The following is a 12491-nucleotide window of genomic DNA, read 5'->3' on the forward strand; positions in this document are numbered from 1 at the left end:
ACCCCAGCCCCTGCTGCTGGCAGCCTTTTCCTCCCCTCCCGTGTCGCCCTGGCCCAGCCCTGACCCCGAGGAAATGAGAGGGGCACAAAGGCACAGAGACCGATGATGTGGGCTTTATTTTGTCATTCCATAAATACGGTGGCTGTGTCGTGATCTGAGTCTCGTTTGGAAGCTCGAGGCATAGGACAGTCTGCCTAGGTAGGGAATGCAGTTAGCTGAGGAACCATGGTCGGTTTTAAAAAAAAGACGGGGGGCAGGGACGGAAAAAGCACATTATTTACATAACTGGACAAGGACAGAAGATGGGAGGAAGCCCGTCACTCCTCGGGACCGCAAGGCTGAGTGGGAAACAGTGGGGGCTCCGCAGCACCCAGCAGGGCCAGCGCCCTCCCTTCTAGACCCCGATTGCCCTTGGTCTTCTGTTCTTTCTCGGATGGTCCCACCTAACACCCCCCTCCCGAGGGGGACCCGGCCCCAGGAGGCAGAACCCCCTCACATCCTCCCTGTAGATGGGTGTGGAGCAAACAGGACATCCAGGAACCAGGTTGTGGAAAGAGCTGCGCCAGAGGCTGCCTGCATCCTGGCACTGGGGTCTTGGGCCTCACCAGGGGCCTGGCCTCTGTTTGGCAAACCCACAGTGGGGGCTCAGCTGCCCCAGGTGTGGCTTGCGTTAAGCAGCAGTGCCCACCCCGGGCACCACCTCACGAGCTGGTCCCTCTTCCAACAGTGGGTGGGGCTGGGGTGGCAGTAGGGATGGGGCCAGCCACCCTCCCTGATGGCGAAGGTGGGCCACCTGCCCTCTGGCACCATTGGCCACTGCAGGACCCTGTCCTGGAAGGAAGCAGGCGACCCCCACCTGGGCCCGGGGCCATAGGCTGGGACCTCTGTTGGGAAGGGACTTCCTCGCCCCACACTCACAGGGCTGCTTCTGGTGAAGTGGGCAGTAGGACTGGGTGGAGTCCCCCGGGACTTGGTCTACGAGGAGGGGCGAGGGTTCTAGGCGCCAGGGGCGGCATGAAGGTGGGCCAGGAACAGCAGAAACTGCATCCCTCTCCTTGCGTCACTCCAGCCTCTCCCTGCTGGCCTTCCTGACTTACACACGTTTCCCAGGCCTTGGCCCGCCCAGGACTGGACAGCAGGCTCCTGCTGGACAGCAGGGTGGAGCCTTCTGGAATAGTGGCTCCTCCAAGGGCAAAGTGGGAACGGAGGTGCTCGCACTGAGGGTGTGCCTTGGGGGCAGGAGACACAGGCTTCCCTATGGAGCTAGCTGGCGAGGGGTGGGGGTGGCTTAGGTGGAGCCCTGCCCTGCGCAGTCAGCAAAGCCTGGGTACTGCTCGAGACACAGGCCTGGGCCTGTAGGTGACACCCCCGCACCTGCAGATTTCCTGGCATCCCCAGCCCTCCGGCCCAAGCTGCACAGGGGTGTCACTCTGGCCTGTCCTGCCCTCTCTGCCCTCTCCCCAGTCTGTTCCAGGTGTCGGGCAGTGGGAGGGGCCACAAGCCCCGGCCATCTTTCCCGGGAGAGGTTCGCTGAGGTCTTTTCCTACATTGTGGGGGCTGCCGTGGGGGTGCAGCACCCCAGTCCTGGGCACAGAAAACCCCAAGGACCCTTTCTTACTGAAAGGGTCCAAGCATGCTCTCTGCAAAACTCCAGCCCACCACCTCAGTGCAGAATAGCAGCCTGGGGTGCAGGGCGGCTTTAGAGAAAGTCTACAGGGGCCAAGAAGAGTGCGTCCTGGAGCACAGGGCTGGCCTTTGCTGCCACTTGCCACGGTGTGGCCAGCAGCCACGGTGCAGCTAGGAGCGTATGACCACAGGGCCTTCCGGGGCCAGGACTGGGTGGCCGGACAGAAGGGCCTGCCCCACTGGGACCCCTCCCATGTGCTCCGGGCATCACTGGTGTGAGGCTCATCATTGGTGTGTAGGAGGAAGACGGTGGGATGCTGAGCTAGAAATCACACCCCTACACTTTTTGTGGCTCCCAAATTGCAGAGCCGATCCCCCTGGGGTCCCTGCCCCTGCCAGCGAGGGTGGGGGTGGGTAGGGGTCAAGGGCCAGCTCGAGCTTGGTAGGCATGGCCCCCACCGGGACCCAGTGGGGCAGGTTGGAGCAGAGAAGGATGGGGGAGGAATCTGGGTCAGGCCCAGATTCCTGGAGCCCTTGGAAAGTGGGAGGTGGAGGAAGACCCCCAGGAAGACCCCCACTGGGGAGGCCCCTGCCCCAGCGACCAAGGCCCTGGCAGAAGGGACCCCTCGATGGGCCAGACCCCTTTTCCCTCTCCCCTTACTCGGGGTAGGGATTCTCAGCAGAGGAGAGGCCAGCCCTGCCTGCCCCAAGAACCCACCCAGGCTTTGGCCCGGCCTTGACTTGGGGAATCTTGGGAATCTTCGGGCCTTGACTCTGGGAATCTTGGCTGTGGCTGGGAGAAAGCTGGGTGGTCTTGGAGGATGAGCAGAGGCGACAGGCTTGGGTGGGGCCGCTCGAACGTCCTTCCTAACCAGTGCCGTCCCGGGCACAGATCGGACTTCGACGTTGTCCGGCGAAGCAGTGGGTGGTGTCTGGCAGCGACTGGGAGATCGTTTCCCGATGACGTCACAGTGTGGTGTTTTCTCTTGGATGCAAACCACACTCTTCACTTGGCTTCAGAACAGCTTAAGCGAGCGAACAGAGACTAGGAGGGAATGGCAAGTGTCCGAGCAGGCGGGCGGGGGCGGCTTAGGATCTGTAGTCCTTTTTGCTGTAGGGTTTATTGCCCAAAATACTATCAATCTCGTGGATAATGGAAGACGACAGTTTTGGAAGGACCTGCGTGCAAGAACAAGAACGAATCAGAATCCCACCAAAAAGACGGGCCTGGCCTGGGGAGGAGCGGGGGCGAGGCTCTTCCAGATGCTCGGCTGGCCAGGCCCGGGTTACCCCATCACATCTGGGCTCCATCTGAGGCAGATGGAGGCCACGCTGCCTTTGTATTCCAGAAGGTCTGGGGCAGAGAGGAAGCATGCCTGGGTCTGTGCACTCCCCCTCAAATGTCAAGCTGCCCTAGAACCTTCCTGAAGGGTGGTGGCAGCAGTGACATAAAATGCAAACTCCAGGCCAAGTACTGGACTTCCATGTCCCCGACGGCTCTTTCCAGCTGCGCCTGCCTCAGCTAACAGCACCACTACCCTTCCGGGTGATACACCCGGGGCCCGACTTCCACCTCGCTTTCTCACCCCCACATCCAGTTTGTCAGCCAGTCCCGTGGGCCCCCACCTTCCCAAACATCCAGGATCCAACCACCACTCCCGTCTCAGACCCGCACCTGCCACTTCCCATCAGGGCTCTCTGCTTCGACTTTTGCTTCCCAAAGCCTCCCCGACGGAGCAGCCAGAGAGCAGGCTCCCTTTCCAGGCTGAGCTGCAGCTCGCCCTCCTCTGCCCACAATTTTGCCACGGCTCCCATCTCACTCAGAAGTCCTCAGAGGTGTGCCGTGCCTCTCGGGATCTGCCCCTCTCAGGATCTGTCCCTCTGCTCCAGGCCTTCTTAGGCCTTTGCATCAACTGTTCCTGCTGATGGAAGGTTCTTCCCGCAGGCACTGGCATGGCTTACTCCGCATCTCTTCAAGACTGCTCAAGCACCACCTTCTCAGCAAGCCCACCTGACAGGCCCCCGGAACCTGGGTCTGCAGCACCACCGTCCCTGGCCCCAGTTCCCATCCCCTCCCCTTATCTCTGGCTTCTCTCCTACGGCGCTCATCCACCCTGACACACATTTTTTTTTCCTTTTTTAAGATGGAGTCTCGCTCTGTCGCCCAGACTGGAGTGCAGTGGTACGATCTCAGCTCACTGCAAACTCCGCCTCCCGGGTTTACGCCATTCTCCTGCCTCAGCCTCCCGAGTAGCTGGGACTACAGGTGCCCGCCACCTCGCCCGGCTAGTTTTTTGTATTTTTAGTAGAGACGGGGTTTCACCGTGTTAGCCAGGATGGTCTCGATCTCCTGACCTCGTGATCCGCCTGCCTTGGCCTCCCAAAGTGCTGGGATCACAGGCGTGAGCCACCGCGCCCGACCTGCCCCAACACACATTCTAACCTCCTTGTTTCGTGCAGTTAGTGTTCATGTCTGTTCCTGCTGGAAAGCAAGCTCTCCAGGAGCAGAACTCTGATGGGTCCTGGACGCATCCTGAGCGCCTAGAACAGAGCCTGGCATGCAGGACGAGCCTGGGAGGATGCACTGGACAGGGCTCGGGCTGGGATGGGCGCTCTGCCCAGCAAGGCCTCTCACACTCACCTGTATTGCCCCAATGTTCTCCATGAGCTGGTCCGCGTTGGAGGCCCCCAGGAGCACGGAGCTGACTCCCTCATTCCTCAGGCACCAGGCTGTGGCGGTGAGACCCAAGGTGAGGGAGAAACACACACCCCAGGGGCCCCCGATGGTTCCGCCTGACTGGGCCGAGAGACCCAGCATCTTGGTCTGGGGGGCTGGGGGTGCCTAAGAAGCCCTGCAGTGCTGGGCACGGGCTTTGCCTAAGATGAGGCTGGAGGTGGCATGGGGGAGCCCGCTGCTCCCTGATGGAGAGGCGGCCCAAGTGCTCAGTGCTCCCCGTCCTCTTCCCATGAAAGGGGGAGCCCCATTACCTACGGCCGGCAGATGGAGGGGATGGCTTAGGTCCTCAGGGACTCCTGACATCCCCCTAGAGGCATGGGGTCCCAACCATGCCCCTTAGAGCCCTATTACCTGAGGCTGGCTGGGGGATGATGTCCAGGGATCCCCTCCCTCTCTCCCCAGGGACACTGACTGGCCTCATGGCAACCTCGCCCTGTTACCTACGGCCACCTGGGGTAGGTTCTGCCCAGGGACACTGACCCCATGGTGACCCCACCCTGTTACCTATGGCCAGCTGGGGCAGGGTGCAGCCCAGGCGCTCGGCGATGGCCTGCAGCTCCTTCAGCTTGGCTTGCTGGCGCCGGCCCTCCTCACTCAGGATCTTGTCCTTCAGCCACTGGTAGCCCTGGTTGCGGGGGAGGGGAGCGGCACAGCTACAGATGAGAGCAGGTCACCTGGACCCCCATGTGCAGCAGGCCGACGGGCTCATTCCTTCTGGACCCTTCTCCCTCATAGGGGCTCTTCTCATCTTGAAGCCAGGGCAGTGCCCCTGCCCCAGGCCTCTCAAGTAGGGGAGAGTGGGCAGTGGGCCGGGCATGGGCTGGTGGATGAGCGGGGCCTGTCCAGGCTCTGACGTGCAAAGACTGTGGTGCTGGCCCAACCCCACGTCAGGACAAGGAGGCGAGGTGCCGGCCTTCCTTCTCTCAGGACACTTGGCAGCCTGGGGTCTTGGCTGCCACCTGCGGCCCAGAAGAACCTCCTGGCCCTACAGGAGTGCTCTCTCCCCTGGCCATCGCTGCAGAGGACTGCAGGGTCTCCTGGAGGGGTGCCCTGACCTTGCCGTGGGATGGGAGGAGTGGGAGGCCAGGGCTGTGGGCCCCAGTGCTGAGACTGCTGGCTGGGCAGACTTTCTTGGCCTGCTCCTTGTTCCCCAGATCCTGCAGTTTGGGGACCCTCCTGAGAACCCCCTTGGAGGTTGTGTGGTGGGGAGGGGCGCCTGTCCCAGGGTCACCTCCATGTGGCTCTGCAGCCCCCATCCTGGAGCCCAGGCCCAGGGTTCTCAGTGGTGGTGGAATTCTGAACGCTGGGCTGTGGCGGGGGGCAGAGGTGGGGGGATGTGGTGGGGGCAGAGGTGGGGGGATGTGGTGGGGGCAGAGGTGGGGGGATGTGGTGGGGAGCAGAGGTGGGGGGATGTGGTGGGGGCAGAGGTGGGGGGATGTGGTGGGGGCAGAGGTGGGGGGATGTGGTGGGGGGATGTGGTGGGGGCAGAGGTGGGGGGATGTGGTGGGGGGCAGAGGTGGGGGGATGTGAAAGGGCCTTTCCACCTGGGCCTGTGCCACAGGCTGGGCAGCCCCTCTACACATGGGGTCAGGCTAGAAGGGGCTCCATGTTCTCACGCCAAGGAGCCCACCCCCCGCAGACCGAGGTGGGAGCAGCTGTGGCCCCTGGAACCCCGGGCCAGCACCAAAGCAGCCGGCCCAAAGGTCCCACCCCTCTAAAATGCCTGTCCCTGCCCGTCCCTCCCCCCAGGCTGTCCCTTCACCTTCAAAGAGGCTCTTGAGTAGGGTGGGATGCCACTGTCGTACTTGCCGGAAACAATGCCACAGGCCAGAGGCGACCAGGTCATGGCGCCCACTCCTGAAGACGAAAAGCAGGTGGAGTCAAGCCCTGGGCCCAAGGGGGTGGGGGCGGGGCGAGGGGCCCGAGGGTGCCCACCTATCTTGTGGAACAGCTCCGGCAGCTGCACCTCCACCTTCTCGCGCTGGAACATGTGGTACTCAGCCTGCTCGCAGATGGGCGGCGTCAGGTTGAACTGCCGGGCCACCGAGTAGGCCTCCTGGGAAGGCAGAAAGGGGCCCCGAAGGCCTTGCCCGTGAGCAGGTGGGGGGTGCCGGGCAGCCAGGGAGAGGGCACCAAGGTGTCCCCGGAGCAGGCGGGCCCAGCAGCTGCAGCCCGGGCTTCCCACCGCTCACACTCATAGCTTCCCTGGGAGCCAGCGAGGCCCTGGTGAGCTGGGAAAAGGGGGTGGGTGGTGGGACCCCCAGGCCAGAGGGTCCAGTTATGAGCACCCCAGGCTCTGAACCACACAGCCTGCACGTTAATCTTGGCCCAAGCTGTGTGACGTTGGCATGTTACTGAACCTCTCTGTGCCGCAGTGTCCACATCTGAAAAATGGGCTGTCTGCGGCACTCACCTGGTAAAGGCACTGTGAGGATTGCATGTGAGAGGGTCCCTGTGAAACCCTTGAACCTGACAGCACTGGGCACGTCCTAGGAGCCCAGTGGAAATGGCTGATGGTGTTATCACCCCGGAGTGCTTGCTGAGCTCCAGGGCATCTGCTAAGAGCTCACACTGGCTCTTTCAGGGATTCCTCAGAATGGCCCCGTGAGGACTTGCCTAGCAGGTGTGTTCTACAGGTGGGTAAACAAGCTCAGAGAGGTTAAGCCATTTGTCCAGGGCCACACAGCACTGGGATCCATGCAGAATCGCCATCTGCAAGGCCTGCAGACATAACACCATCCTGTCCCTCCCTTAGCACCCAGGCATCGGTGCAGTTGGGACCAAAGGCACAGACCCCGCCAGAGCCTTGGGGTCTCCATATGCAGCCTGTGCCGGGAGCCTGTGCCTGGACACACACACGCCTCGCAGCCGCCATACCATGATCTCCATGGAGCTCCAGCGTGACGTGCCCCAGTACATGGCCATCCCCTGGTTGATGACGTGGGTCATGGCGCGGACCGTCTCTGTCGTGAGAGAAGGGGAAACCGCAGGTGGGGGGCGGCCGGGGCTCAGGGCCAGCCTCGGGACAGTCTGTGTATACAGGCGGGACGCTGGGAGGAGGGACAGGGGCTGCGAAGATGTCTTGCAAGCAGTGTACTTCCTGGCTCCGAAGTTGGGGGTGGGAGGGGTTTTTTGGGATGAGAGAGAAAAGTGAACCACAATCCTAGAAGATTGTGAAAACAATTTCCCCGACTGGTTACAGGCCTATGGAAATGCTGAAAAATGGGTTATGGATGGACCGTGATGTTTCTATGGCAGATTAGAGGGGACATCAAAGAATGTGGCTCTGGCTCCGGACGCTAGAACTGGGGGTTCTCTGGTCTGGGGAAGATTCGAGGGCCCCGATCACTCAGGAAGGACCAGGTGAATGCATGAAAGTTACAGTCAGATTGGCGGCAGGAGGGACACGTGTTTTTGCATTTCTGGTCTCCTACTTCGGGCTATTCCAAAGTCTCATTGGAACAGAGAGTGGGCTGGATAAGGAGATGTGGCAGGACCTGGGACACTGTATGGTCCCAGAGAATAGGGCTTCGGGGCTGAGCTCATGTTTCCTCTCATGTCCAGGAGACTGAGAAGTGGGCGTGGAAAGCCTTGTGAGACCATGGCCCAGGTTCTCAAACCAGCCCAGCACCAGGCCAGAGTCCCAGCCCGCCTGTTCCCCGGCAAGGAGTGGTCCCAGGGCCACAGGGGTCTGGGTGCTGCTCCTGTAAGGGGCCCAGGCCTGGAGTAGGACAGTTCTGAGGCTCCACAAGCCCTGGGAACGACCTGAATCATGGATGGCAGAGACTCCTAAGGCCTGAGGACGAAATCGCAGAGACTCCACGCTGGCCTTCTAAAGAAGAGAGGAAGGACCCTCACCCCAGTGACAGCGGATTCTTCCCAGTATTCAAAAATGTTTTTGAGACATAACCATCTGCCAGTCGTAGCTCCCTCTCAGCCTCATGGGGATGTTGTGATGTTAAAAACAGAACTTGGCCTCAAAATTTCAAATTTCAGAAGCCTCTTAGCTTTGCCGGGTGAGGGACTATGGCGCTAGGCTTCTCACGGGTCGGATACAGTGCTTGCAAGTTCGACCGCCAAAGGCAGTGTGGGAGTGAGTGGGAGTGCAAGTGTTTCTAAACACAGCAACGACGTTGACCCTGGAAAAGCCCCGGCTCTCCCTAAGTGCCTGCTTGTCCTTTGCCCATGTTGCGTGGAAGCTGAGGTCCTGAAAATGCTGGGAGTGGGCCCGTCGGGAAGGAAGGAAGGACGGAACGTGCTGGGTTTGTTCTGCAGGCTCCACCTCGGAATGGCAACGAGGCCACAAAGTGGCAGTGCTGGCTTCCCATCCCCTTCTGTTTTGGGGGTCGCTCCCTGAGCACCCCTTTATTGAGGTCCACCCTGAGCAGAACCTGGGGCCTCCTGAAGGCTAGAGCTGAGGCCACTGGAGTTTCTGGAGCGGTGGTCTCGGCAGACTCACCCAGGACCCCTGGCAAACCACCCTTGGCTTCGGCGCTTGCAGGCCCAGCCCTGCTCTCTGCTTCCTTCCAAGGTCAGAGGTTGTGGCTCCTGGGAATCCTCTCCGTCCCCTCCTGGGGGTGAGATCTGGGAGGGAGTCTGAACTCTCCGGGCCACCTCCCTGGGCCACCTGCTTTAACTGCCAACACCGACAGACCTGCAGGAAGTGCCTGGTTGGGAAAGTTTCAGGAGAACCCAGAGGGTCCCAGGAGAATCTCTGACTACATCCTACCCAGGTCCGGGTCCTGGCCTGGCCGGCCTTGTGGTTTTTTAGAAACACTCTCGGGGCACCTGTGAACATGCAGCATCAGTACCCGGTTCTTTTCAGCCAAGGCTTAGGTCCACATGCTAGACATTGCTAGACAGAGGGAAGCCAAGGCCCCCACGGCCAGCCCTGTTCCCTCGCTCTCCCTTCCTGGCAGCTGTCTCAGGTCCCCAAGGTCCCAGCCAGTGAAACTGCAGGCTGCCCTGCAGCGCCCCTTCCATGCAACGATGGGGAGATGGGGCTGACGGGGCAGGAGTCTCTGGCTGTCCTGAGGCAAAGACCCCTGGGCTCCCTGGAGGATCTGGGCAGAAGCAGGCTGGACAGGGCGCCCACGAGAGGGAGCACCCTGCACTTGTGCCCAAGCGTGGTATCAGTGGCCCCAGACCCAGGGACAATTAGGGGACAACTGTCCTTCACCTCCATATTTAATGCGGTTGAACAGAAGTAGGAGGACTGAATCCTTCTAGCTGCTGCCAAAACCCACAGCATCTCCTGCCGCATCACAAACAATACATGGGGGGTCAGGTGGCAGCACCAGTTGGCAGACGGGGGCCCGGGCCCAGGGAGACCGACGCCTGCCCTTGGGGTAGGTTCCTGGGGCCCTTAGCTGTGGGGAGGGCAGAGAGACCATGCGTGGCCAGAGGCCGCCCCCTGGTTTCAGCTCCTGTGGTTATTCTTTCAGGAGGAAAATGACTCCATGTTGATGGAGAGGTTTGGCCTCCTGGTGAGAGGGGACACGCAGCCAGCATGCTGTCCGAGGAGCAGCGTGCTGTGGACAGGGCAGCGTGCCAAGCCAGGTGATCTCTGCCTCCAGGAGACACAGGAGCTTAGCAAACACAAACTATGGAGGAGCTAAGACTCGGTGGAGGGCTGCGTGTTCTGGGGTCCCTGACGGCTTTGTTCCTTGTGGAAACCTGGTCTTCCCCAACTCTTCCCATGGCACCATCCAGGGTCAAGGCTCCAGGGGGGATCACAGCATCAGATCAACAGGACCCCCGGCCGCCGCAGAGCTCAGCAGTGCAAGCCCAGGGGTGGGGGCCATGCACGGGAGGAAGGAGGAACGAGGGGACGGGGGGCGGAGGGCTGGGGGCGAGGGGCTCCAACACCACTTTGCTTTTCCTTCACTTGCAAGGTGTTCTCATAGGGCGCTCTTTCCCCTCTTTATGCATTTTATGGAGAAGTTTGTCACGGGGTGAAAGAATCATGTAAATAAAAATACTGTCTCATAAAATGCAGCTTGGACGCAGAAGTCAATAGTCAGGCTGGGGGCACTGTGTACCTTCTATGATGAATGTCCTTGACTTGGAGGAACTAAATGGGTCCCCTGGTGATAAAAGAAAGATTTAAAGAGACCAGAGTTGATAGCTGGGAGCACTGAGAGGAGTGGCACGACGAAGGCACAGCGGGGAGGCACAAATCACCGCGCAGAACACGCGTTTAGTTAAAAAGGAAAAAATATAACAACACACGCACGTGCGTGCTGTGTATGAACAAATAAACAAAAAACACTGGAACACAACTTAATTTTCAAGTCCCTGAAGCAGCAAAGCACACGTGGAAAGACACCTGTAGCAGGAGGACGGGCGAGCGGAGGGGCTGAGATCTCAGGAGTAGAAAGAATAAAAAACGCCAAAGTAACCAAAACCGATTTTCAAAGTGCTGAACGTTTCTTCTCCTCTATGTAGTAATTTATTCCCCAGAGCACAAAAGACCCCCCAAGCTTCCCAATGGATCGTGATTGGAGAGAACACCACAGTCGGAGTCCCCACACTGCAGCTTCACTTAGCTGCAAAACAGCCGCAGCGGGGAGGGGACAGTTCCGCTGTGGCTCTGACTGGGAGGGCAGATCGGCCTGGGTCCAAAGCGAGGACAGGGACTCAGCCTGGAGGTGCCGGGTGCACTTGGCTGGGGGTCGGCAGCCAGAGGCTGAGCTCACCCCTACTGAGGGGAGGCCTGCCCCCTTGTCCCCCACCCTGGACCTGGCCTCCTCTCACGGCTCACCCGGGTGCCCAGCAGGACCCATGCTGGTGGTCTCTACAACCTCAGATTCAGACCCTTCGGACACCACCCAGGCCTGACCGGTGGCGCTGCCGCAGACCACTTACCTTCCATCGGGGTGTTGGGGTCCGGACGGTTGGCAAACACCACGTCCACATACTCCAGCTGCAGTCGCTCCAGAGAAGCTTTCAGACCTGGGGGAGGACCGGGTGGGGGCGTCACTGCTGTGGCTGCATCTCCACAGGCACCTGGGCCTGTCCATGCCCGGCTCGGGGAACAAGAGACGGCTAAGAGGCCCCTGGCATCTGGAAGCTTCCAGAAGCTGATGGAGGTCGTGAAATGCTACGGCAGAGGTGGGGGCACATCCCACAGGGAGTGGGGGGAGTCTCCCCTTCAGGAGGACGTCGGGGGACCACAGGCCACATGTCCTTGACTAAATGAAGGGGAAGCGCCTCCTCCCCCAGACAACATGCCCTCCTCTGAGGTCAGTCTGTGTTACAACAGGGGGATCACGATATCCATCACACGTGGAGGGAGGGTTACACTGGCTGCCCATCCCATCAAAAGCAATACTGTCTGTGGCCAGGCATGGTGGCCCATGCCTGTAATCCCAGCACTCTGGGGGGCCAAGGTGGGTGGATCACTTGAGGTCAGGAGTCCAAGACCAGCCTGACCAACATAGTGAAACCCTGTCTCTACTAAAAATACAAAAAAAAAAAAAAAAAAAAAAAAATTAACCAGGCATGGTGGCGGGCACCTGTAATCCCAGGTATTCAGGAGGCTGAGACAGGAGAATCGCTTGAACCCAGGAGGCGGAGGTTGCAGTGAGCCAAGATCGTGTCACTGCACTCCAGCCTGGGCGACAAGAGCAAAACTCCATCTCAAAAACAAAAACAAAAACAATGGCAATAGTGTCTAAAACGCCCAAGCCACCCGCTCGTGCTTAGAGCAGCTCAGGACACACAGCTGGCAGAGTGAAACACTGGGTTGGGGTGGGCAGGACGGGGAGCGGGTGGCTGGCCCCCTAGGTGATTTTCAATGGAATGATCTATTACCTTGAAGAAAATGAACACAGATAGGGAAGGCATGAAGACAATAAAAATACAGCAAGAGCCAGACAGCCCGGTGCCTTGCTCTGGTGCCCGCGAATGCTGAGCCCCGGGCTGTGTGGCATGCACCTTCTCCTGGGCGCTGTGGGCATCCCAGCCACCCTCGCCGGGTGCACTCTTACTGTCCCTATTGCACAGATACTGTGGCAGAGGCGTGGGGCAGGGTGCTCCCCCACTCAGCCCGTGCGGGGCCGAACCCGGATTGAAACCCAGGCTGGTCTGTGGTCTGTGGTCTGTGCTCAGCCACCGGGCGCCCTTG

General features: G+C 60.1%; 1 protein-coding gene across 13 annotated transcripts in view; it reads right to left on the bottom strand.

Annotated features, from left to right (window-relative positions):
• Positions 1-97: 97 nt before the first annotated feature.
• Positions 98-12491, bottom strand: part of KCNAB2 (potassium voltage-gated channel subfamily A regulatory beta subunit 2) — a 108353-nt gene continuing 95959 nt past the window's right edge. For 6 of the 13 annotated variants that reach the window (XM_005544957.4, XM_005544955.4, XM_074022205.1 and 3 more), the window contains 7 exons: positions 11231-11317; positions 7241-7326; positions 6299-6419; positions 6126-6220; positions 4868-4988; positions 4268-4356; positions 98-2805 (listed from right to left, as the gene is read on the bottom strand). In XM_005544957.4, coding sequence (XP_005545014.1) covers positions 2716-2805; positions 4268-4356; positions 4868-4988; positions 6126-6220; positions 6299-6419; positions 7241-7326; positions 11231-11317 — 689 coding nt within the window. In that variant the 3' untranslated portion in view covers positions 98-2715. Of the gene's footprint in view, positions 2806-4034; positions 4357-4867; positions 4989-6125; positions 6221-6298; positions 6420-7240; positions 7327-10404; positions 10450-11230; positions 11318-12491 lie in introns of those variants that run through there. The other 7 variants (XM_045387995.2, XM_045387993.2, XM_074022194.1 and 4 more) reach the window with 3 other exon arrangements.

This window comes from Macaca fascicularis, chromosome 1, assembly GCF_037993035.2.
Source record: "Macaca fascicularis isolate 582-1 chromosome 1, T2T-MFA8v1.1".
Classification (NCBI taxonomy): domain Eukaryota; kingdom Metazoa; phylum Chordata; class Mammalia; order Primates; family Cercopithecidae; genus Macaca; species Macaca fascicularis.